The sequence below is a fragment of the Delphinus delphis genome, chromosome 15, assembly GCF_949987515.2.
Source record: "Delphinus delphis chromosome 15, mDelDel1.2, whole genome shotgun sequence".
NCBI classification, from domain to species: domain Eukaryota; kingdom Metazoa; phylum Chordata; class Mammalia; order Artiodactyla; family Delphinidae; genus Delphinus; species Delphinus delphis.
In genome coordinates, this window is record NC_082697.1 from 73,761,655 (window position 1) to 73,787,548 (window position 25,894).

At 40.4% G+C, this 25,894-nt stretch overlaps 1 protein-coding gene across 4 annotated transcripts in view; it reads left to right on the forward strand.

Annotated features, from left to right (window-relative positions):
* TYW1 (tRNA-yW synthesizing protein 1 homolog) overlaps positions 1-25,894 on the forward strand; it is a 222,014-nt gene that overhangs the window by 31,651 nt on the left and 164,469 nt on the right. For all 4 annotated transcript variants that reach the window (XM_060032201.1, XM_060032199.1, XM_060032200.1 and 1 more), the window contains 2 exons: positions 6,341-6,458; positions 10,933-10,985. In XM_060032201.1, the coding sequence (XP_059888184.1) occupies positions 6,341-6,458; positions 10,933-10,985 (171 nt within the window). The remainder of the gene's footprint in view (positions 1-6,340; positions 6,459-10,932; positions 10,986-25,894) is intronic.

The window sequence follows — 25,894 nt, forward strand, 5'->3', positions numbered from 1 at the left end:
AGTTCCTGAGACTGCTTTCACTTCTGACACCAACTGCAAGTTTGAGGGGGCTCCTAAAAACCTCCCTCAGATTCAGTCATTTGCTAGAAAGACTCACAGAACTCCCTGAAAGCTGTCACCCTCATGATTACGGTTCATTGCTAGGAAGGGGTACAGAAAAAGCAGCCAAAGGAGGAGATGCACAGAGCAGAATCTGGGAAGCATTCATTCATTGTCCTCAGGATGTGCTACCCTCTCAGCACGGATGCGTGACATGACACGTGGAGCATCGCCAACCTGGGAAGCTCACCTGAGCTTCGGTGTCCAGAGTTTTTATGGGGGCTTCATTATGTAGGCATACCTGATTGATTGATTGCCCATGGGGTTGAATCCAGCCTACAGCATAGTACCCCCCAAATTTGGCATGAGTCACCCTAATAGCATAAACTGTCAAGTGCCTCTGAAGGGCCCACCATGAATAAAGATACTCCCAACACTCAGGAAGTTCCAGGGGGTTAGAGGTTACTTTCCAGGAACTGGGGAGAGGCCAGACTTCTCTTTGGGCAGGGCCAAATTCTTTACTACACACTGTCCTATGCCCGTTCTTATATTGGGATATTTGGTTCCTTTTGTAGAGATCATAACCCAAAAATACTCTATGAGTGTAAAACTAAACTATAGAATCCAAAATTATTTTCCGAATTTAAAATTATGATTGTTCCTGTTGCAGCATTTTGTTACTTATTTCCTAATACTTTGTGTGTTAGTGTTGTCGCTGTCACTTTTAGTAGCTTTTGTATTTTAGAAGCCCTGGCAGAGGAGCTGTTAAGAATGACAAGTTTGTGGGATGTAGGTTCAGGGCCTGGGCCAGCCAGTTTGTAACTTGGCACTCTTAGGGCAAAGCTTAATCTTCTCTGGCCTTAATCCCCGTGTCTGAGAAACGTGGACCGAAACCTCTGCCTTCCTCACAGCGTTGTTGAGAGTCAGATAAGAACTGTGCGTGAAAATGCATTACAGTCTCTGAGAGCCTGAGAGATTAAAATGAGAAGTAAATATGCTTAGACATTTTAAATTTGCTTATGCATTGTGCTAGAGTTGGTCGTTCAGTCTGTTTTCAGGTTTTCTGCTGTTGTAATTAGCACTGGTCTGAGACCTTTTTTACTTAAAAGAGAGTGTTGATATTTTCTTGGTTTATATTTTCCCCAAGTTGAGATACTGGGTCAAAGCAAATATATAATTGTATGACTCTTAATAAAAATCTGAGTGATTTTAAAAGGTGAAACTGTCTTGAAATGGGATAGATTTCAGTGCATGAGATGCCTGATTTAGGTAGATTTCTGGATCTTCCAAGTTAAGAGAAGATATTTATAGCTTTATTTGTAGTGGGTGAAGAGTTTGGGACAATTTTTTTTTCCAACTTCATTGAGATATGATTGACAAATAAAATTTTATGTACTTGGGTTGTACAATGTGATTTCTTTTTAGGGTGTATAATGTGACATTTGATATGTGTGTACAATGCTTAACCACAGCCCACACATCCCCACTTCATATTGCTAACATTGTGTGTGTGTGTGTGTGTGCGTGTGTGTGTGTGCGTGCGCGCTGAGAACACACAAGATGTACTTTCAGCAGATTTCACATGTACTGTAAAAGTTTGGAATAGTTTGCGGGTCCATTTTTTTCCTTTGCTTTTTCCTCTTATGTCCATTAGAGGGCACTGGAGAAAAAGCACTAAGGAAAAATTTGGATGTCCATGTAAATTATTTTTTGAAATAAAATGATTTTGGACTTTATGAACTTTAAGCAGCTGGCTTATGATATTTCAGGTTTCTCATAGAAATCACTCATAAAATCATCAGATCTAGGGGAAAAAATATATATATATTTCCAACTTCAGTGCAGCATGAAAATAACGGCCCCGTTTTTTGCTTTTCATTATTTTTAGGTTACAGCAGGGTTTCCAGATGTGTCCTGTGTGTTCATTTGATATTGGAGACAGTATACTAAAATTCAGTGATGGATGTTATTACTGCTTGGCTCTTCTTTTTCGTATCTCCGGAGAGCATTTTCTTTGGGGTCCATCCAGGCAGATTCCTGAGCTGCTTTCTGCCTGTTCATCATTCTACATCACATTAATTGCCTTAGTTGTTACTGCAGAGGAAGCAGTACGCTCTAATACCTAAAAGCATCAGCTGTAGAGTTGGGCCAGAGCACTCCTACTGTAAGACCTCTTTTGAATGATATTCACTAACTTTCATGTGTCACAGTATCTCAGCTTGTGTGTCTGGGCAAGTTATTTCACTCTGTGTGCTAGAGTGGGAGACGATAACAGTAACTGCTTTATAAAGTTGTTTTGAAGATACAATAAGTTAATCTATCTAAAGCCTTTATTTTATTGCCTGCCACATAGTATGTCCTTGATAACTAATAAACGATTATTGTCTAAGGAGATATCTTCAAATGGGATATGTTTGGTCTGACTAGAACACCACCATAGTTTCTACCCCCCTCCCTCTGCAGCAAGGCAGTAATTCTAGGGCCAAAGAGAATTTGAAGGGTGGGAGTGAGAACTGAGAACAAGAGAGCTAGAGTTTGAAACGTTGCACATGCCATGTGCCGAGGGGATGGGGTGTTAGGGGAATATGGCAAGGTTGGGGAACTCTCTAAGCAGTTTAGTATGTTAAGAGTGGAGTGCGGTGGGGATGTGTGGAGAGGTGAAATAGAGAAGGAAGGCAGGGGCAGGATCCTGGAGGCCTTTTCATCCTCTGTCAGGAGAGTGTGAGCTTTGTCCTAAAGGCAGTGGGAAGCAATGTGAATTGATTGAATAGGATGAGTGGGCTGGAGGTGTGGGGAGAGAGAGCTCCAGGGTAGGTTCAGACGATTAGGAGCAGTCAAGTACACTAGATAATCTCATTCAGTCCTCACAAAGACCCTGGTATTGTACTGTCACCTCCACTTTATCATTTTACAGGGCAGGACACAAGCTTAGAGAAGCAAAGCAATTTGTCCAGAGTCGGATGGGGTGGGACCAAGCCCAGGCTCCATCTCTTTGTCTCACTCCCCTTTGCTGCTTCCCCAGAAGGGAAGTTGAGGAGTTTGGTTAGAGAACAGGGAGTCAGGAAGAGCCTGCCAAGGCTTAGGTTGTTTATTTTCTGTTTCTCTCGTGTTGTGCTTCTAAATGTAAAGCAGATTGCTACTTGTTTTCTTCCTGCAGTAAATAAATGTTGCTAAAATACTCCCCACAGCATGTTCTGGTTAAGCAGACGAACAGTGGTATCAGTATCATTAGTTTTGGAAATAAAGGCGGATGCTTGGTAATTACTCACCAGAGAAACATTTCAGTCTACAAAAGGAGCTTGGTGTGTCCAGTTCTGATTATAAGGCTGCATAGTACTGCAGTGTAACAGCATGAAGCTGGTTCTCCTTTCATAATTATTTTTAAGGCTTTAAGTGTTAAATTCACCCTCAAATGTAAGGTGACGTCTCTTCAACCCCAAGGTTGGCACTTAACCAACTAGGTGGAAGTTTTAACTTAAAGTCTTTAACAAATCCCCTTTTGTCTTGTTTTTATCCTAGGCAATATTGGGGTGGTACTGTGGTTTCTGGGATGAAGGTGTGAGAATGAATTCGGTAATATTATATAATATCTTTTTCTTTCTTTTTTTTTTTTTTTAAGAGAATTGGTACCACTTTTTGGCTCCCATTATTACAGCAGATTCATATATTTCCGTCTATTTATAAAGAACTTCTCACTTATTTACAGTCATTTTCCTAAGTGCCTAGGAAGTGAGCTTATAATCAGTTTTCCGTTTTGCGTATCAGAAAATAGCAGCTTGGAGAGGGCATGCGTTTTCTTTCAAGACAAGTGTGATGGGTTTGGGAGTTGGGGAGGGGTGGAAGGTTGGAGACAGGGCTATTGCAGTTGTCCCTTAGGTGAAACCAAGGCTGGGGGGCAAAAGCAGTGGCATTGTGGTTGGAGAGAACCCATACGTTGAGAATTAAAAGTTTAGAACTTGGTCACGCGTTGCCCAATGGGTGTGCAGGAGAGGAAGGAATCCAGATTGACCAGTTCTGGGATCTTCATTTATTTCTGCTTAGACTATGTAACGGCTATAAAAAAATAAATAAAAATATACGGGTCCTATGTCAGTTGTTATGTTGTTATATTCTGGGCAAACGGGAAAATGTCTGCAGATAGGAGATTAGAATTAGAATTTGAATGGGGCTTTGCACTTCCTTGGAGAGTGCTGTGAACCATTGTATTTCTTTTCAGAAATGGAGTTACTGCTGCATATGCAAGATAGGACTAAACTGTCATAGAGGGAAAGAATGATAAAATTTTGCCCTGAATACCCAAGACCTTTAATCATAGCCGCTGCTCTCTTTCCATGTGAATTATGTGTCCAGATGATTGAATCTGGAGTAGCTGCGCTCACATTTTATAATAGATAATTTCTCTAGTGTTGGGACATTGACAGTGTTCCATGGCCATTCTTTTTTTTTTTAAATAAATTTATTTATTTATTTTTGGCTGTGTTGGGTCTTTGTTGTGGTGCGTGGGCTTCTTATTGCGGTACGCGGGCCTCTCACTGTTGTGGCCTCTCCCGTTGCGGAGCACAGGCTCTGGACGCGCAGGCTCAGCAGCCATGGCTCACGGGCCCAGCCGCTCCGCCGGCGTGTGGGATCTTCCCGAACCTGGGCACGAACCCGTGTCCCCTGTATCGGCAGGCGGACTCTCAACCACTGCGCCACCAGGGAACCCCTTGAGGGCAGATGTTGCCACCTACTATCAATTCTTGCATGATTAGTAGGGAATTACAGTAACTTGCTTCGGAATTACTTCAGACATTTAAATGCTCTCAAGGTCAAGGTTAGTTCACTTTGCTCCACCACAAGACTTCCTTGGAACTCAAGCTCACATCTTTGCTTTTAGGTCTGAAATAGACTTAAAAAAAAAAAAAAAAAGAACAAGCCATAGGATTCTTTTTTTTTTTTTCTTTCTTTTAAAAAAAAATTTGGTTGCACTGGGTCTTAGTTGCGGCAGGTGGGCTCCTTAGTTGCAGCATGCATGTGGGATATAGTTCCCTGACCAGGGATTGAACCCAGTTCCCCTGCATTGGGAGCATGGAGTCTAATCCACTGTGCCACCAGGGAAGTCCCTGGTGGGACAGCAAATCCCTATTCACCTCCTGCCCAGGTTCAAACATGGATCATCCTCCTTTTTCTGTTTTAGTTTGACACAGACCCAAGACATCATGTCATCTGTGAGGTGTTGTCACTTTTAGGTAGAAAGGGCGTTGTTTTGAGTCTGCTCATTGATTCACTGGGGTCTAGACACTGAAAATGGACAGGCACTGAGGGTAGTTTAGGGCTCGGTGGTAGGGCTCCTGCTCAGGTGACTTATTTTGGTTCTGCAGCTCTTAGTAAGATCTGATGAATGTCTCCTCTGAAGTGTAACACAGACTTTGTGGGTTGTCTCAAAATGATTAATTAGCACTTTAACCGTCTTCCAAAAAGGTATTGAGGTAACTTTAAAATATATATACATGTAATGAGATTTAAAAAGAGAGGAAGAAATCAATGTAAACGGTGAATGGGGGTCATCTTGTAATATGACGTCACTGACAGAATATAAGACAAGGATGATGCAAGGCCTGATACAGTGATCAGAGTTGTGCTGTGAATTTTCTAGTGGCCAAAGTCAAAAGGAAACACAGTTTTATATTATCCTTCAGATTTATTTCTATCACTGAAGACAGATTTTCACCATGGGATCTTCTGTAAGAAGCCTTTGGGGCTACAGGTGGAGGTGGTGGAGTGACTTGGGTTCTGAGCAGGTGGCTGGGCAGCTCAGAGCAATTTTTTGACTTGTTTTTGGGGTTTGCAGATGTTACAACCAGCACTACTATAATTTAGTGAAGTCCTATTATGTATCAGGCATTGTGCCAGGTAATTTTGTTTCATTTAATCTTCAACACAGTTCTGCTCCATAGATATTCCTTTTCTCTCTTTTCAGGTGAGGAAATTGAAATTTAGAGAAATAACTTGCTGAAGTTGGGCAGCTGTCTGTGCTCAGATTGTGAAAACTATTTGACATCTAGATAAGTGGATTATTGATTTATGTTTTGTGGATGTATGTGTTTGAATATGTAGTTACTTTTTTGGGGGGAAAAAAGCCCCTTGTGTGTCTTTAGCGCAGTGTGTGACTGGAAATGTGATCACTTGGAAGAGAACAGGTTTATGGGCTGTGTGGTTCGTGATGAACCCTTTTATCCATGCTACGTGTGTATGATTGTCGTGCTGTTATTTCACTTGCCCATTACCAATTCTGGGTTTCATTCTTTTCATTTTAATACAGAGAGAAAAGGAGCGGCAGGAAGGGGAAACTAGTTTGATCAGGAGCACAGTGAAGAATGAAGCCAGTGAAAGAAGAGCTATGATAACTCCTGCTCTCCGAGAAGCCCTTACTAAACAAGGTGAAAGTCCTCAAGAACTGTTATAATTCTACACTCTTAAGCCTTCTAAAAGAGGGAACATAAAATAGGGATTGCCAGGAGGAACAAAGATAAGGAAGTCCCGCTATAGTTGGCTCAGCTGCTGTGTGGTCGTGGCAGCTGTAGCTGTTTAAGGAGTCACGGTCTTGTTTCTGTGGATCACTTGTGTGTTGGCTGCCTGGACCAGCAAGGGTTCTTCTTTGCTTGGTTTATTGGGATGGTACTTTACCATCATTGAGGCTCAGGTATGCAGATGGAAGGTGCAATCATTGGCTTCTTTACACGTCACTGTTTATTAAGGGGAAATTATTAAACCTCATATGATATTAGGCTGGGTTAATTAGAAGTGTTTTATGTAGAAGTATATCTGGATTTCTGTGGTCCTACCTTATGAAGAAGGCTGCAGTTGAATGAACGAATGATATTGGTTTCCTGTAGAAGAAAGAGTAATAAACTGGGGGTGAGTAGACTGACTTCCTTCCCTCCCTCCCTCTTTCTATAATTATTGAGATCCTTTTATGTGACAGTTCCGGCAATGCAGAGGAACTTAAGATACTTGACATATCTCCTTCAAGGAGCTCTCAGCTTATTAGAGGAGACAGACAAAAATATACAGATTTTTTTACATAGAAATATATATGCCTTTTTTTTTTTTGCGGTACGTGGGCCTCTCACTATTGTGGCCTCTCCCGTTGTGGAGCACAGGCTCCGGACGCACAGGCTCGGTGGCCATGGCTCACGGGCCCAGCCACTCCACAGCATGTGGGATCTTCCCGGACCGGGGCACGAACCCGTGTCCCCTGCATCGGCAGGAGCGCCCTCAACCACTGCGCCACCAGGGAAGCCCTATATCCCTTTTCATTAGAGTAGAATAAAGTGATTTTTTTTTTACGTCAAATCATATTTAATACTTCTGATTACTGTTCAGTTTGTCAGTATTGATGCAAAATTAAGTCTCATTCATATAGGAATAAAGTGATTTTTATAATAGGTTTAAATCTGTCATCTTGCTGTTTGTTTTCTACTTGTCTCATGTGTTCTTGGATTTCCTTTCTCTTGTTTTACTGCCTTCTTTTAGATAGTTTTTTAAATTATATGATTCTGTTTTACATCCTTTGTTAGCTTATTAGCTATAGCACTGTGGTTGCTTAGTGGTTAGTGGTTGCTTGAGGTTTTATACTATCCTGTATCACAGTATATCCTCACTTGGTGTTACACCACTTCACGTAAAGTGGAAGAACCTTCAGTACTTCTGTTTTTGCCCTCCTCAACCTCTGTGCAGTTGTTTTCATACCTTTTACTTCTACACATGTTTTAAGCCCTGTACTAAATTGCTGTTCTTTTGGTTTAAACAATTATCTATTACAGATTTAAATAATTAGGAAAAAATTTTATATATTGACTCATGTAGTTACTACTTTTGGTACTTTTCATTCCTCTGTATAAGTCCGTGTTGTCTGATGGCCTTTTCCTTCTGCCTGAAGGACTCCTTTTTGCATTTCTTGTAGTGTGGGTTTGTTGATGATGAATTTTTTCAGCTTTTGTATATCTGAAAAAGGCTTTCTTTTGCCTTCATTTTTGAAGGATTTTTTTGTTATTTAATTTTATTTTATTTTTGAAGGATTTTTAGTTTTTTGATGTGTCTAGAATTGGCAGTTTTTTTCTTTTTTGCACTTTAAGGGTGTTCTTCCACTGTCTGCTGGATCACGGTGCTTCTCATGAGGGCTCTGCAGTTGTCTTTTGTTCGTTCCTTTCAAATGTAATGTTTTTTACCCCCTGATTTTCTTCTAACAACTGATTTTGAATGATTTTAATTATAATATGTCTCAGTGTAGTTTTCTTCATGCTTCTTGGGATTTGTTGAGCTTCTTGGTTCTGTGGATGTATAGTTTTAATCAAATTTGGACAAATTTTGGACATTATTTCTTCAAATATTTTTCTGCCACCCCCTCTCTTTCTTCTTTTTGGGGACTCCAATTACATGTATAATAGGCCACTTGAATTTGACCCATAGCTCACAGATGTGCTTTTCATATTTTAAAATTATTTTTTCTGTCCTGCTTTACCTGACTGGATAGTTTCTATTGCTGTCTTCAAGTTTAACTCAGTAATCTTTTCGTCTCTAAGTTGAATCTTCTAGTAATTCTATCCAGCGTATTTTTCCAGCTTAGATGTAGCTTTCATCTCTAGAAGTTCAGTTTAGGTCTTTTTCTATCTTCCATGTCTCTACTTAACTTTCAGAGCTTATGGAATACAATTATAACTTTTAATGTCCTTATCTGCTAACATCTATGTCATTTCTGAGTCAGTTTTGGCTGCTGGTTTATTCTCTCCATTATTGATCATGTTTTCCTATCTTTTTTGCATGCGTGGTAATCTTTGATTGGATGCCAGCTCTAATTTTATGTTTTTGGGTACTGGATATTTTTGAATTCCTATAAACATTCTTGAACTTTGTTCTGGGATGAAGATAAATTACTTGGAAACAGCTTGAGCCTTTTCATCTTGCTTTTATGATTTGTTGGGTGAGACCAGAGCTGGCTCACTATACAGCTAATTTTTTCCCCCACCATTGAGGCAAAACACTTCTGTGTACTCTGCCCGGTGCCTTGGAATCTTGAGGTTTTCTGTCTGACTGGTAGGAACAGGCACAGTTCCCAGCTGGCTGTGAGTACCAGGCATGCCTTTAATCTTTTCAGATGGTTCCTTCCCATTACTGGGTAGTTTTTCTCTCACGTATGCACTAAGCAGTACTCAAGCAAGTACTTACAGGAATCCTCTGCAGACCCTTGAGTTCAATCTCTGTGTAGCTTTTGTCTCTCCAGTACTCGGTCTTGCAAACTTTAGCCACAGGGGTTCCCCTCTCTACTTCCGTGTCCTCAACTTGGGGAGAATACTGAGCTCTGCTTGTGTCATCTCTCCCTGCTGCACAGCCTGGCAACTTTCAAGGCAGTAAGCTTGGGTAATGGTAGGACTCAGCCTTGTTTGTTTCCCATCTCTCTTGGATCATCTTCCTTTGTTGCCTGATGTTTTGTAATTCTGAAAACTGTGGTTTCATGTATTTTGTTCAGCTTTTGGTATTTCAGGTGGGAGAGTAAATCTTTACTCTGTTACTCCATCTTGGTTACAAGCAGAATCCTACCCTGCAATTTTAGTAACTGCGTTGTGTGGACTGTGGTCAGCTACAGGGCTCTCCATCCTATACTGTGCAGTCTTTTCATACCTACCTAAATGCAGAATTTTGTAGAATCCTATGTATCTTGGGAGAGAAAGATATAAAGAACTAATATAATACAGTGTGATTTCTATGATAGTGGTATGAGCAACATATAATGTAGGAGTCCAAAAGAACTAGAATTTTCTCTGGGGATCTTTTAAATGCTTATTCTGTATCTGAGATTAGCTGATCAGTTGGACTCGGTTCCATCTTCAAGTAGATAAGCAGTGCTTTATTTATATGTGAGATGTTTACATAAATGTGGAAGAGGATAGAAGACAAAGCCCTGTAATGTTGCCACTAGAGACTTGTAATCCAAATTGACTTCGTTCCATTAATCATCACCCTATGAATATGGATGTTTAACCAGCCACTTATCCATTTATGCCATCATCCAGACTGTATTTCCCCATTTACCTCGTTTATCTGCAAGTCAAGAGTCTTTTTGCGCAAGAGACTCATGATAATTGTGGCTTATTACTTGAAGCCTCATGAGAAACTTTATTAAATGTCTTCTGAAATCACAATTTTCTACTTGTTTACTCTACTAGTTTGTTAAAATAAGGAAATGTGATTGCTTTGGCGTGGCTTTTCCATGCTTTTCATGTCTTACGTGGGTCAAAATATTTAAATAGGTTGTGGAGCGGTGCTGAGAATTTATGTCAGGTTCCTAGAATTTGATTTTTCCCACTTTTGGGGGCAATATTTATTTTAATCTCCTGTTGCCCATCTGATTCTTTATTTATTTTTGAAGATTATTGATGACAGTTCCCCAGTCGTTCATTGTACTGAAATATACTGTTAGTTGTTTTTGCTGTATGGTCCAGTGCATGGTTCATTTTCATAAGTGTTTCTTGGGTCTTTGAAAAACATGTGCATCCTGTGGTTGTTGAGTGCAGTGCTCTCTATGTCCTTGATTGAGTTTACTGTGTTGCTTCAGATCTTAGAGCTCTATTGAGTTTTAATCTGTGAGATCTGTTATATACTGAGAGATCTTAAAATAGCTCCCTGTGATTTTGGATTAGCTTATTGTTTCTGTATGTATTTTGAGTCCATGTTATTAGATGCATACATCTTTTAAATTGTATTATCATCCTGGTGAGTTAAACCTTAGTGGCATTGGATTGTTGTCTATCATTATTTAAACAAAGAAAAATGACTTTGCTACAGTTTTATAATCACTTTTTGATATGAGGTTTTGAATCAGTCCAACTTTGTGTTCCCTGTTTTTTCATTCAGGTTATCAGTTGATTGGGAGCCACTCTGGGGTGAAGCTTTGCAGGTGGACAAAGGTATTTGTTTTTATTCAAATATTATTTCTGTGTTATGCAACTTTTATATGGCTACTATATGCAACAAATTTACCATTTTAAAGGTATAATTTACATTTAATAAAATGTAACGATTTTGAATGAATTAGTTAAGAGTTTAGCTTTTTCTTAACCTTTTGGTCACGACGCATGGCATGTGGGATCTTAGTTCCCCGACCAGGGATCAAACCCGTGGCCCTTGCATTGGAAGCGTGGAGTCTTAACCACTGGACCGCCAGGGAAGTCCAAGTTCAGCATATTTTGATGGATGTAAAAACCCTTATCCACCACCTGAATTAAGCTATAGACTACTTTCCTCACGCCGATAAATTCACTTATGCCCATTTCTGGTCAATACCCCCTCCTCCACAGCCAGGCAACAGTTGTTCTCGTTGCTATCACTGTAGTTTAGTTTTGCCTGTTGTAGAATTTCACATGAATAGGATCATATAATGTGTAGCTTTTTGCAAGTCGCTTCTTAAACTCAACATAAGGTTTCAGAGATTTATCCATATGTAATGTGTATCAGTAGTTCATTCCTTTTTATTGGTGAGTACTATTCAGTAGTATGAGCATACCATAGTTTTCAGTCTGTTGATAGTTATTTGAGTTGTTCTCAGTTTTCGGCTCTTATGAATAAAACGGCTATGAATGTGTTTGTACAGAGGTTTTTTTGGTGAACGTATGTTTCGATTTCATTTGGGTACATACCTAGGAGTGGAATTGTTAAGTCGTAGGGCAGGTATACATTTAACTTTATAAGAAACTCCCCGTCTGTTTTCAGTGTGGTTGTACTATTTTATACTTGCATCAGCAATTTATGAAAGTTGCTACATATTCTCATCATCATGTGGGATTACACATCTTTTTCCTGATGAGTGTGAAGTGGTACCATTTTGGTTTTAATTTACATTTTGCTGATGACTATCGACGATGAGGAGCACCTTTTCATGTGCATATTGGCCTTTCGTAGTTGTGAAGTGTCTGTTCAGATATTTTACCCAAGTTGAGTTGTCTGACTTTATATTATTGACTCGTAGGAGTTCTCTATATATTGTGGATATGAGTGTTTTGCCTGATGTTCAGTATGATTATTTTCTCCTAGTCTGTGGCTTCCTTTTTCATTTTCCTAGTGGTATCTTTTAAATTTTTTTTTTTAATTAATTAACTAACTTATTTATTTTTGGCTGTGTTGGGTCTTCATTGCTGCGTGCGGGCTTTCTCTAGTGGCAGCAAGCAGGGGCTACTCTTCATTGTGGTGCACAGGCTTCTCATTGCGGTGGTCTCTCTTGTTGCGGAGCATGGGCTCTAGGCACGTGGGCTTTTGTAGTTGTGGCACGTGGGCTCATTAGTTGTGGCTCATAGGCTCTGGAGTGCAGGCTCAGTAGTTGTGGCACATGGGCCTAGTTGCTCCGCGGCATGTGGGATCTTCCTGGACCAGGACTTAAACCCATGTCCCCTGCATTGGCAGGTGGATTCTTAACCACTGTGCCACTAGGGAAGTCCCTCTTTTGAAGTTTTTAATTTGAATAAAGTCCAATTTATCATTTTTTTTGTATGGTTAATATTTTTTGTATTTTAAGAAATCTTTGTCAGCTTTAAGGTCACAAGGATAGTCTGTGTTTTCTTTTGGAAGCTTCATATATAGTTTTAACTTTTATGTTTGGGTCTGTGAATTAATTTTTATGAATGGTATAAGGTAAAGGTCAAGATTGTTCCTTCCTACCACCAGCCCCCTATATGGATATTCGGGTGTTTTAGTATCATTTGTTGAAAAAGATTTTCCTTCCACCATTGAATTACTTTTAGGACTTTGTAGAAAATTCAGTCAACTATATGGGTAGGCCTGTGTCTGGACTGCTCTTATGCTGTTGCATTGATGTGTTTGTCTATCCTGAAGCCAGTACCACATTGTCTTGATTACTCTGGCTTTGTAATAAGTCTGAAATCATGCAGTGTAAGTTCTCTGTGTTGTTTTTTAATTTTCAAGATTGTTTCCCCTCTTCTGGGCCTTTTGCATTTCCATATACATTTTAGGATCAGCCTGTGAATTTCTGTTGTTTGTATTTGTTCTGTTTTCTTAGATTCTATATTTGTCTGTTTGTCATCTCTTCACCACAGGGTCAATTACATGAACTGTAATTTCTTATTTTCTGCATTCTTGATGCTCTGCAGTCGTATAGAGACTGCCCCTCCCCGGGGCCAATTCCTAAAGATTAACAGCAGCTTGCCTCGAGCATGCCTTTCATATGTAATTCTGAATCTGTAGCTTTCAGCTACCTCCTTATTTAACTCTCTCACATACCAAGCCAATATTTTCCCTGTCCTAAATCATCCCAGGCCCAGCTACCAGAAAACTGGAGATAGCCTTGTAGCTCAAAGCCCACTGGAATAATTCATACTAGCCAGTCCTGCACTGTTTACTTTGCTCTGCCTTTCCTTTCCTGAGGAAACCCCAGTAAAAGCTCTGGCCCAGGCTTCCCCCTCGCTCCTCTGTCTCCTGAACAAACCCTGTGTGGTGTGGTGTGCACCCTTCTCTTGGGATATGTAAGTAATATATTCTTTCAATAGCATTGGCCTATGTTGGCACTCAGTCACCTCCATAAATTAAAATCCTATGGGCACAAATAAGATAGCATTAAAAATTATTTTATTTTTAAATGAAAATACAGTGACAGTATTGTTAGTTTCAGATATATGACATAAGTTGACATTTGCATACGTTATGAAAGGATCACCACGATAAGTCTAGTAACCATCTGTCCCCCTACAAAGTTATTACAATATTGTTGACCATATTCCTTCTGTTGTATATTATATTCCTGTGATGTATTTATTATGTAGCTGGCGGTTTGAACTTCTTAATTCCCTTCACCTGGTTTGTCCATCCTCTCTCCTCTCCCTTCTGGCAATGACCCATTCTCTGTATGTGAGTCTGTTTTCATTTTGTTTTGTTTGTTTGTTTTGTTTTATAGATTCCACATATGAGTGAGATCATGTGGTATTTGTCTTTCTCTCTCTGACTTATTTTACTTACCATAGTACCCTCAAGGTCCATCCATGTTGTTGCAAATGTCAAGATTTCATTCTTTTTTATGATTGAGTAATATTCCATTGTGTGTGCGCGCGCGCACACACACACACACACACACACACACACACACACACACACACACACACACACACACACACACACACACACACACCCCCCCCCCCCCCTACAGTTTCTTTATCCATTCCTCTATCAATGGACACTAAGGTTGCTTCCATATCTTGGCTTTGTAAATAATGCTCCATTGAACATCAGAGTGCATATATCTTTTCCAACTACTGTTTTTGTTTTCTTTGGGTAAATATCCAGCAGTGAAATTGCTGTATCATATAGCAGTTCTATTTTTATTTTTTTGAGGAACTTCCATACTGTTCTCCATAGTGACTGCACCAGTTTACAGTCACACCAGCAGTGCATGAGGGTTCCTTTTTCTCTGCATCCTCTCCATCACTTATTATTTGTTGTCTTTTTGATGATAGTGATTCTGAAAGATGTGAGGTAGTATCTCATTGTGGTTTTGATTTGCATGTCCCTGATGATTAGTGTTGTTAATCATCTTTTCATGTGTCTGATGGCCATCTGCACTTCCTCTTTGGAAAAATGTCTACTCAGGTCCCCTGCCCATTCTTTATTTTTTAATTTTTATTATATTTTTTTGGCTGCGTTGGATCTTCGTTGCTGCTTGCAGGCTTTCTCTAGATGTGGCAAGCGGGGGCTACTCTCCATTGTGGTGCGCAGGCTTCTCCTTGCGGTGGCTTCTCTTGTTGCAGAGCCCAGGCTCTAGGCGCAAAGGCTTCAGTAGTTGTGGTTTGCGGGCTCTAGGGTGCAGGCTCAGTAGTTGTGGTGCACGGGCTCAGTTGCTCCGTGGCATGTGGGATCTTCCCAATCCAGGGATCAAAACCATGTCCCCTGCATTGGCAGGCGGACTCTTAACCACTGCTTCACCAGGGAAGCCCCCCTGCCCATTCTTTAATCAGGTTGGTTGGTTGGTGGTTGTTGTTATTAAGTTGTATGTGTTTTTATGTATTTTGGATATTAACCCCTTATTGGATATATTGTTTGCAAATATCTTCTCCCATTTAGTAGGCTGCTTTTTTTGTTGTTGATAGCTTCCTTCACTGTGCAAAAGATTTTTAGTTTGATACAGTCCCATTTGTTTATTTTTGCTTTTGTTTCCCTTGCCTTAGGAGACAGATCCAAAAAATATTGCTAAGATTGATGTTAAAGGGCATGCCACCTATGTTTTCTTCTAGGAGTTTTATGGTTTCAGACCTTACATTTAAGTCTTTGATCCATTTTGAGTTTATTTTTGTATATGGTGAGAGAAAATAGTTGATTTTGATTCTTTTGCATGTAGCTGTCCAGTAATCCCAACATCATTTACTGAAGAGGTCGTCTTTTTCCCATTGTGTATTCTTGCCTCCTTAGTAGATTAGTTGACCGTGTAAGTGTACGTTTATTTCTGGGTTCTCTATTCTGTTCCTTTGATCTGTGTGGGTAGATTGGAAACAGAACTGGTAGTAAGAGTGGTTGAGGGAAGTGAGGTGGACGTCTGGTGACACTTTCAGAGTAAGATTTAAAGATGACAGGCACCCCCAAAATAAACAAGTTCAATTTCAAATAATTATTGCAAGATAGATTTCTCATCATTGTGCTATAAAAATTGATACATAAAATGACCACACTAACTTTTTAAACCACTTTGATTAGTGAGAATCCTGCATTTCATATGGCTGTTAACTTAATATTTGGTTCCAAGTCTACCGAAAGCATCTCAGATCTCTTCTGTAATGTATTTGTAGGTGACACCTACGAATGTAACATGGGATACAGGTATTGTGTTGGTGACTTAAATACTAGAAACAGCATTGTTCTCTGTGACATGGTTTTTCAAAATGCTGAAATTTCTTATAAAAGCTTTGCATCAAAGAAAGTGTTTTCTTTCCTCATTTTACATAATAGCTGCATTCCTGGAAAATTCAGTGTATGGTAACATGTGCAGAAGATACTTCATTGGTAAAATGAAGTTGGAATCTAAACTTGGATGATTATAATAGGTTTTTCACAAGTATGGAGGTCTGGTGAGTCATTTGAAAGGAAGTGGATTAAAGGACACTTTTTGTGTGTGTGTTTGTGTGTGTGTGTGACTATCTTAAGCATTGCAGGAGATGTGAAACACTTGACCCCTCCCTTACTTTTTGCCAGTAGGGCCTCCCAACCATTTTGATAACAAAAGTATTTCCACAAATTTCCAAAATACCCCCCGGGGTAGTGTTGGCCCCATTGAGAACCTCTGCCCCAATCCATTTTCATTGCCAGCCTCGAAGTTCAGGTTGTCCTCTTGAACGTTGCAGCTAGCTTTTTTCCCTCTACTTCTGGCTTCCAGTGAATGCCCTCCCCCTCCCCCGCTCAATTTATCTGACGTTAACCAGGTTAATCTCAAGTTCAGTTCTCATTTAGCCATTCCGTTTTCAGAGCCTATGGTGGCTCTTCATTACTTCTTACTCAGTATTCAGTTCGGATGTGTAATAGGCATCTTGAACTTAATGTGTCAGAAACGGAATTCCTGAATCCTCTCCTCGATCTGTTCCCCTCAGTCTTCACTCCAGCAGTTTATGGCAGTGCTATCCTTTCAGTTGCTCAGGCCAAAAACCTGGGAGTCATTTATACTCTTCTGTTGTTTTTTCTTTGTTTGTTTGTTTACCCTCCCACATCTATTCTGTGAGCAAATCTTTCAAAATATATCCAGAATGCAACTACTTACTTTTCACCTCTTGTACTCTTATACCTTGGTCCAAGTCACTGTCATGTATCCCTTTTATTATTTAAGTCATCTCCTGCCTGCTTTTCCTGGTTCCATTCTTGTCATCTCCACTGTCTGTTCCCTACACAGCAGCCAGATGTCTCACTCTTTCACTCAGAACCTCCAGGGGTTCCCATCTCACTCAGTCTGGTCTGCCATGCTCTGGTCCAGCCTTACTAGCCTTCGTGCTGTTCCCTGAATACACTGAACTCAGACTCCTCTGTGGCTTTTTGGTCTCTGTCTGCTCACTTAGATCTCTGCTCAGTGAGCCTCTATCAGAGAGGCTCTCCCTTGACCGCCTGATATAAAATAACAACCTTCCCCTCCTATCCCCTTACACTGCTTGGAATTTCTCCATAGCAATTATTACCACTTAATAGATTATATCTTGTTTATTGTCTGTCTCCTCCCTTCCCTTTTCAGGTCCTCCCCAACCTAAGAGTCTTTGTTTTTCTTTCCAATACCAAAAACAGAGCCTGGCATGTAGTAAACATTTGTCAGATGAATTATATAAAGCCCTGAACCCGAGGAAGACCCTACTTAGTGTAGTTCTGATCTACTTGTTCAGTTTTATTTTGTGTTTTAACCTTCATACATCATGTGCTGCTTCTCTTCCCTGCTCTGATCTCCACCTGACTGAATCCTACCCATGTGTACCAGTCAGGAAAACAGAAACCATCCCGGGTATTTTAGCAAGAACAGATTTAATAAAGTAAATTAACTGACTGCTTACAAAGCCACTGAAAGGCTTGGGGTAGTGAAGGTCAGAGAGAACTGCTTGCTTTGAGAAAGTCGAAAAGTGCTGGACTCACAGGACACTGCTGGAAGTGACCTGAGATGCTGGCAACATTAAAGCAAATGTTTCCCAGGAGCTTGCTTGGAAGCTGCTGCAGACTCAGTGTTTGTTGTATGCCCTTGTGTCTGCCAGCTGCTGCCAGGGAGGAATAATGGTTTCTCCTTTCTTGCCATCTAAATCTTGCATAAATGCCTCTTCTTGGTGGAGTCTAAATCAGAACCCCTTGGGCAAGGGAATCTGAGAAATAGGGTGTTAGGGCTCCTTACCCCCTGCTTAGAAGCGCAGGCACAGGACTCAGGATTAACAGCATGGTCTACCTCTTTGGATACTCAGCATCTGTACACACCCTTCTACCTGTATTTATGTTTTCAATCCATAATATAAATAAAACATTTGTGTGTGCCTAACCTGTTGCAACTGTTATTCATGCAAGGAAGGAGGTACTCACCCTCTCCTTTCACTCTCTTTTGAGATCCTCTAACCTAAGGATGACATTATAAGGTTAACCACCACTGACCCATCTTATATAAAACAGTTGGAGGGGAGGAGAAACAATTATATATATCTAAACAAGGAAGATAATGTGTACATTTATAACTCTGCTCATATTCACACTTGGTCAACTGGTCATGGTTGGTATTTATACCTTCCTTCTTCCACGGGGCAGGCCATGTTCCTCTGTGCTCTATCAGTAATGCTTCCTTATCAGGTGTGTGATTCTGTCAATGAAGAGTTTGAGCCGGTACTGGCCCCTTCTGCAAGCTTTTCTGAAGTTCTCCTACTGTAAATGAGAATACTAAAGAGATGTTCCAGAGATCCCCTTGGTTCTTGACAAAATTTGTTTCTATGGCATGAGATGCTCAAAGGAGCCAGGGGCTAGTGTTAACTGTGGAGAGTCTGCTCTTTCAGGCTACAAGCCAACAAGTCACCTGGCAGAGTTTCATAGATGTTGGTGGAGGACCCAGGACTCCTGGGTCAAAGACAAAGCACAGCAGGCAGATTGAGATTCATGTCCAGTTGCGGAGACAGATTTCTGCTGCTTCCTGCTCCTTTGTCTTTCCTCAATCCTCCTCCTGTTTGTACTTTTTTAACAGTTTGTTTAACCAGTTTAGAATTTATTTTGCTCTGTTGTATGAAATAAATAACTAAATCAAGGGTTAGCAAACCTTTTCTTAAAGGGCCAGATGGTGACTTTATAAGGTTTGTGGGTCATACGATCTCGTTGCAACTTTTCACCTCTGCCATTGTAGCCCCAGAGCAGCTATAGATGTAAGTAAACAGATATGGGTGACAGTATTCCAGCAGAACTTTACTTATAGTAAACAGGCAATAGCCTGGCTTTGGCCCATGGGCTGCAGTTTATTGACCTCTGCATTGAACTCTCCATCCCCTGTCAAAAATGGAAGAGTCTGAAACTTTACCCTACTTGCAGGCTAGCAAGTTAGCCTGCCACAGGTTCATGGATGCTGGCAGAAGGCAAGTACAGTTTATTACTCATAGTAATAGCAGTAGCCAGAATATTATCATTTGCTCTGTTTCCTGAGCCCCGGTTCCCATAAAGCAGCACTAGGAAGGCCAGGTGTAACATCTGCACGTACATTGTAGGAGAGGAGCCCCAGGCTTAGGGAACATCAATCTTTTATAATTGGCAGTAATCCTGCCTGACCTTTGCCCTAGAGGGACACATCTTCATTATACTGAGCAGTAAACATACCCATCATTTGCCCCAGAGGGAGACACTGTATCTTCCAAGGCTATTCACTATGTAAAACTTTTTGAAAAGGTAGTCTAGAAAAAGGGCAGTCAGGGCCTCTGCTTGCAGGACATTCAGAGAAAGACCCATGGAGCATTGCCTCCCAACACCCCACCTCCATCCCCACCAGGTTGATGTACGCAGAGCCTATCTAGCAGTGGTATCTTGCATTCATTCAGTGTGGATCTGCTGGGCTACAGTTGTATTTTCGAGGTTGTATTGCTCTTATTTGCCTCGAGGATAAGAATTCATGAATTAATGAATCTGAGGTTATTTATAATCTTTTTCTCCTAGGTTCATAACATGAAAACTTGGTTCTAAGCATGTATTGCTCTCATGTGTTTTCTTTTTGCACCCAGCTTATCTACTAATTTTTAGATATGGGAGCATTTCCTTTCAAAATATAATGTCTAAAGACTTCCAGTCTGCACAAGATGGCATAAACCTTTTTCTCCTTGCTCCTTCCTGCTATGCACAACTCTAAACCCTGGAAAGCGCAAGAGGCAACCAAACAAGAACTCTGGAATGGGGTAAGAGGAAGGCTGACTGGTTTGGGACCCCAGCACTGCAGGAACAACAGAGCAGCAGGATGTCTTACATCCCTCCACCTAAAGAAGAAGGCAGCCCAGACCCTGTGTTCACTGAGCCTTAATCTAGCAATAGAAGGCCACTCAGTTAGGCTTGTTTCTCCCTAGTATGGACTGGGAGTCCCTCTGACATATTCAAGTGAGCCCAGAACCACTGGCAAAGGGGATCAGTTGGGAGCCCCACCAATAAGCAGCTGGGACAAGTGCTTTCCTTCCCTGCTGGACCGTAAATTCCCCTCTCCTGCTAAGAGATACCAGGCGGTCAAGTACAAGTGGAAAGAGAGAGACTCCTCCTTACCGCCTTACTCCTGCAACAGTCGACCTGGCCTGTGAAATATTCTCCATGCCTGCTGGGCCCAAGACTCCCTTCCCCCTCTGAGAGATACCATGGTGGCTGCGTGGCACTGGCAAGAGGGACACCACCACAAGAAGTGGCCCATCTGGGGAAGCCAAGCCTCTTTGTTTGTGTGTCCGGAGACTTCCCTCTCCCACTCAGAGTTACTGGGGCTGCCCAGGGCCATTGGCCAGAGGGACTCTGCCACACGAGCAGCCTGCTCTGGGAAGCCTGCTGGCCTGAGACTCGCCTCCTCCATTGAGAGACCTCTAGTGGGTCACCCTGGAGAAACCTCTTTCACCCACTCTGATGCTACCAGCGGAGATCAATGGGAGCCCAAGCAAAATTTCAATGCAAAGCCTCTGAAAATTAAACTGCCGTTGGAGGCACAGCATACAAAAATAGTCCAGGACCTGCAGGCTCAACCTAAACAAAGTGCCTGCTGCTAAAATGAAAGAATGAAATAGGATCTAGAGCCTCCTAACATAGTAGACAAAATGTCTAGGATGCAGTAAAAAAAAATCGCCTGTCATTCCAAGAACCGTGAAAATCACAACTTGAGCAAAAAAAGATAATGAACTGAAACCAACACCAGATGAATCAGATGGTGGAATCATCTGACAAGGATTTTAAAGCAGCTGTCATAAAAATGCTTCAGCAATCAGTTACAAAGTCTCTTGAAACAAATGAAAGAATAAAAAATCTCAGCAAAGAAATGGAAGTTATAAAAGGAACCAAGAAGGAATTATAAAATTGAAAAAATACAATAACAGGAATAAAAACTCACTGAATGGGCACAGTAATAGAGTGGAGATGACAGAGGATAGAGTCAGGGACCTTACCAAATAACAGAATGATCTGTGACCAGGACAAGTCAATAGAATTTAGCCAATCTGAACAGCAGAGAGAGCCAACTCCAAACAGGATAGAACCAAGGACATCCACATGGAGATACCCTAAAATTAATGATCTGAAAACTAAAGAAGAAAAATGTCTTGAAAGATGCTAGAGATAAACAATGAACTAACATCAATTTGATGTCAGATTTCTCATCTGAAATCATGGAGGCCAGAGGGAAAGCAGCACATGGTTTTCAAGTGTTGAAAGAAAATAACTGTCAGTCATGATTTCTGTGACTGGCAAAACTATCCTTCAAGAATGAAGATTAAATAAAGACATTATCAGGTGAGAGAAAACTGAAAGAATCTGTTTCTAGCAAATCTTCTCTTAAAGACCAGCTAAAGGAAGCTCTTCAACCTAATGAAGTGATAAAAGATTCTTAGAGCACCAGAAAGGAAGGCAGAATGATGGAAAGAGCAGAAATATGGGTACAAACAGTAAATGATCATTTTCCTTATAACTTTTATAAATCATATTTGATGATTGAAACAAAAATTATAACACCATGTGATACTCAAGACAATAATATTTAATTTAAAAGAGGGAAAATTAAAGAGATCTGAATGGAAGGGATGTTTCCACGCTTCACTTGAAGGTGGTAAAATGTTTTTACTGGTAGACTGTCATAGGTCTACTAGTATGTATATTTTTATACCCAGAACAACCACTACAAAAACTATACAAAGAGATACACTCAAAAACAAAAAAAAATTAAGATGGAATCCTAAAAATGTTTAAGTAACCTGTAGGAAATCAAGAAAAGACTAATAGGAATGAGAATCAGAGGGAACAAGAAACAAATAATAAAATAGTAGACTATTTTAGGGCTAATTCATAAATAATTACTTCAGATGTAAATATTCTACATATATCCATCAAATGATACAGGTTGGAAGAGTGGATTTAAAAAATGACCCAAATATAAGTTGTTTACAAGAAACTCACTTCAAATTCAGTGACACAGGTAGGTTGAGTAAAATGATAGAAAACTATATACCATGCCAACAGTAATCCAAAAAGCAGGATTGCCTGTATTAATACCAGATTAAGTAGACTTCAGAGCAAAGAAAATTACTAGAGACAGAGAGTGACATTTTGTAATGATAAGAAGATCAATCTACATTATATGAATATGTACCAAACATCAGAGGCTCAAAATAAATCAAGCAAAAGCTGACATAGTTGAATGGAGAAATTAGAAAAAAAACAAAAGAAACCAAACCCACAGTTATAGTTGGTCACTTTGAAATTGCCTCTCAGCAACTGCTAGAAGTACTAGACTGAAAATCACAAGGCTCTAGAAAATCTCAACAGTAGAGTTAACCAGTAGGATCTAGTTGACATATAGAGAACATACCACCCAGCAACAGGAGGATGTGCATTTCTTCCAAGTGCCGATGGAACGTTCACCAAGATAGACCATGTCTTAGGCCATAGAACAAACCTCAGCAGATTTATAAGTATTAAAATCATACAGAGTGCGTTCTCTGACCATAATGGAATCAAACTAGAAATCAATAATAGAAACAAAAGGGAAATCTCTAAATATGTGGAAATTAAACATACATTTCTGAATAAGCCTTGGGTCAAAGAGGACGTCTCAAAGGAAATGAAAAAATACATAGAACTGAATGATAGTAAAAAAAAATAATTATATCGATGTATAGGATGCAGCTCAAGCAGTGCTCAGAGAGAAATTTCCAGCAATGCATACTTATATTAGAAATGAGGAAAGATCTCAAATCAGAAACCAATGAAAATCTAAGTAAATGTAAATAAAAATCTAAATGTAAATCGAAATAAATGTTCATGGATTGAAAGACTCAATATTGTAAAACATCAATTTTGCCTGAATTGATCTGTGGGTTTAATGCAATTCCTATTAAAATCCCAGGAAGGTTTTTGTAGAAATAGACAACTTATTATAAAATTTAAAAGTAAAGGCACAGGAATGTAAAATAACTTAAACAATATTGAGGAAGAATAAAAGGAGAGGAACCATATATCCAGATATTACAGCTTACTGTATTGCTACAGTAATCAGGACGGTATGGTGTTGGTGGAGGGACGGACACATAGATCAATGGGACAGAATGGAGATCTCAGAAACAAACCCACAAATATGCTTAATTGATTTTTTTACAAAGGTTCAAAAGCAATTCCTTGGAGGAAGGATAACCTTTCCAACTAATGGTGCTGGGGAAATTAGACATCTATAGGCAAAAAACCAAAAAAACCCCACTACCACCAAACCACATACACCAAAAGTACACACACTGACACATACACACACACAAACATACATAAAATACATACATCAAAATTAACTCAAAATGGATCAGAACCTTAAATCTAAAGTGTAAAACTTACAGAAAACTTTTTTTTTTTTTTTTTGCGATACGCGGGGCTCTCACCGTTGTGGCCTCTCCTGTTGAGGAGCACAGGCTTTGGACGCGCAGGCTCAGCGGCCGTGGCTCATGGGCCCAGCCGCTCTGCGGCGTGTGGGATCCTCCTGGACCGGGGCACAAACCCATGTCCCCTGCATCGGCAGGCGGACTCTCAACCACTGCGCCACCAGGGAAGCCCAGAAAAGTTTTTAAAAGAAAAACATGCCATGCTTTTCACATGTGTCTGTCCCTTTATCCTTTTAGCCTTTCAGTATTCAGTTTGGGCATCTCACCTCTGAGGAGTTCTCACTGGTCCTGGAAGGCTGAGCCTGGTTGGTCATCTGTCCCATGGGCTCCAGTAATACCATGCTGGACATTTGCCTTTTCTCTGCTTGCCCAGCATCTGAGTGTTTTCATGTTTGGGGAATTTCCCATTAAATGGGCTTTGTTTGATGTGAGGGCCCACTGCCTGCTGCAGAAGCTAAGGAAGACATACTGTTTCCTGGTACCACGTTGTGGCAACTTGGGTATAAAAGTGTCATCTAGGATAGTCATTCTTTTCAGCCGGAGACTTTGAGTGTGGAGTGAGTGATGGAAAGGGACTGGGACATGGAGAACTCATTCTTGTGCTGGTGGCAGCAGCATCTGCCATTCAGGGGTGGTGCTGGTGATGGTATCCAGAGAGGGGTGGTGTCTGTAGTATATGGCTTCTGGGGGATTGAGTGGTGGTCCCGCTGCCAGCCTTCCTTCGTTCTTGCCTTTATAATGGGTCTATGAGCTGTGAAATCCTTTCAATAAATTCTTTTTCTCTTTAGCCAGACTCCGTTTCTGTTGCTTGCAGAAGAATCGTAATTGATTCAATCAGACTGTCATAATAGTATTGCACATTTTTCTTGCTTACTTGCCATTTCCTCCAAACAGATCATGGGTAGGGGCTCTGTCTTATTAGTCATTGTACATTCAGTACACAGCATGCTTGAAGTACATTAACTAATTGCTAAATAATGAGTGAAACATGCAAGTCTTCAACTTGGTTTCTCCATTGGCGTGATGTTGATATTTAGTGGTAATTACTCTGTGACTTTTGCATGTGGTGGACTTTGTAGTTTTCAGTGTTACTTGCAAGATATAAATATTTTGTTTGCCTTCTTGAATATTTTATTGGGAACTTGGAAGAGAGTTTGTAGAAACAGTTATCCTGAACAATATTTTTCCTTCACTCTATTTTTCTTAGTGTAAGTACTAAGTGAGATGGACAGGGGAACCCCTTTTATCAGGACCAAAAAATAAGACTTTGTGATCAACTGACACAGTAGCAAGCTGGTAGATTTTATGTGGACAGCATTGTAATATCAGTACACTGATGTATATTATACACTGGTATATATGTGTAAAGGCTCTCCATCTATGTCTCCTCATTTGTTGTTCCCATTGTTAGTTCCATAGTATGTGAGTCACTTAGGCTCAAAACCTCAGTTATCTTGGATGACTTCCTCTGTTTTGCCCCTCTAATTGGGGATGGCACTGATTGTACCTCTGTAGTACCCTTCCTGTTTCCTCCACTAATGTTTTGAGACAAATCACCATGACCTTTCTCGCATAACCTCCTCACAGGTTTCACTTTTACTGAATCAAGCCCACCTTGCACAGAGCTCCTAGACGGATCTTTCTGATGATACCTCAGGAAGCTTGATAGTATCTTGTGATTCCAACCCTGAGTTGATCTGCAGTGTTTCTTCAAATTACCTTTCTTACTGCACTTCCCGTGGTTTTACCAATCACATATTAAATAGTGTTCTTTTCTGGAATAATCTGTTTCTTGTGTACATGCTGTTTGCCCCCTCAACAGTCTCAGTATATTCAAATTCTACCATTTGGTTGACATAGAATATGCTCCAGGTTGCATTCCTTAACCCACCCTCCTTTGTTAAATGCAGAGATACTCTTTCAGATGAGCGCTACACCGCCCCCCCTATTCTGAGAGCCTGTCTTATCTCTCCTTTGGCATTATATATTATTGTACTAATATTTGAGGCAGTTGGGTGGATTTGAAAATGAAAGCATCCATGGTCCTCCCTATAGAACTTTCAGAGTTAATGAATCATAGATTTATCTCATTAGGTTGTAGAAAACCCAGAGCAGTATCAAAACCCAAACACCATCAAAACACTATAAGGCTTTAATGTTAATTTTCTGCCTCATGCAGCTACCAGTAGGCGTACTTATGCTTACGAAACGCATGGTTTCTTCTTTAAAATGATGCCTTGGTGTTTTGTTTC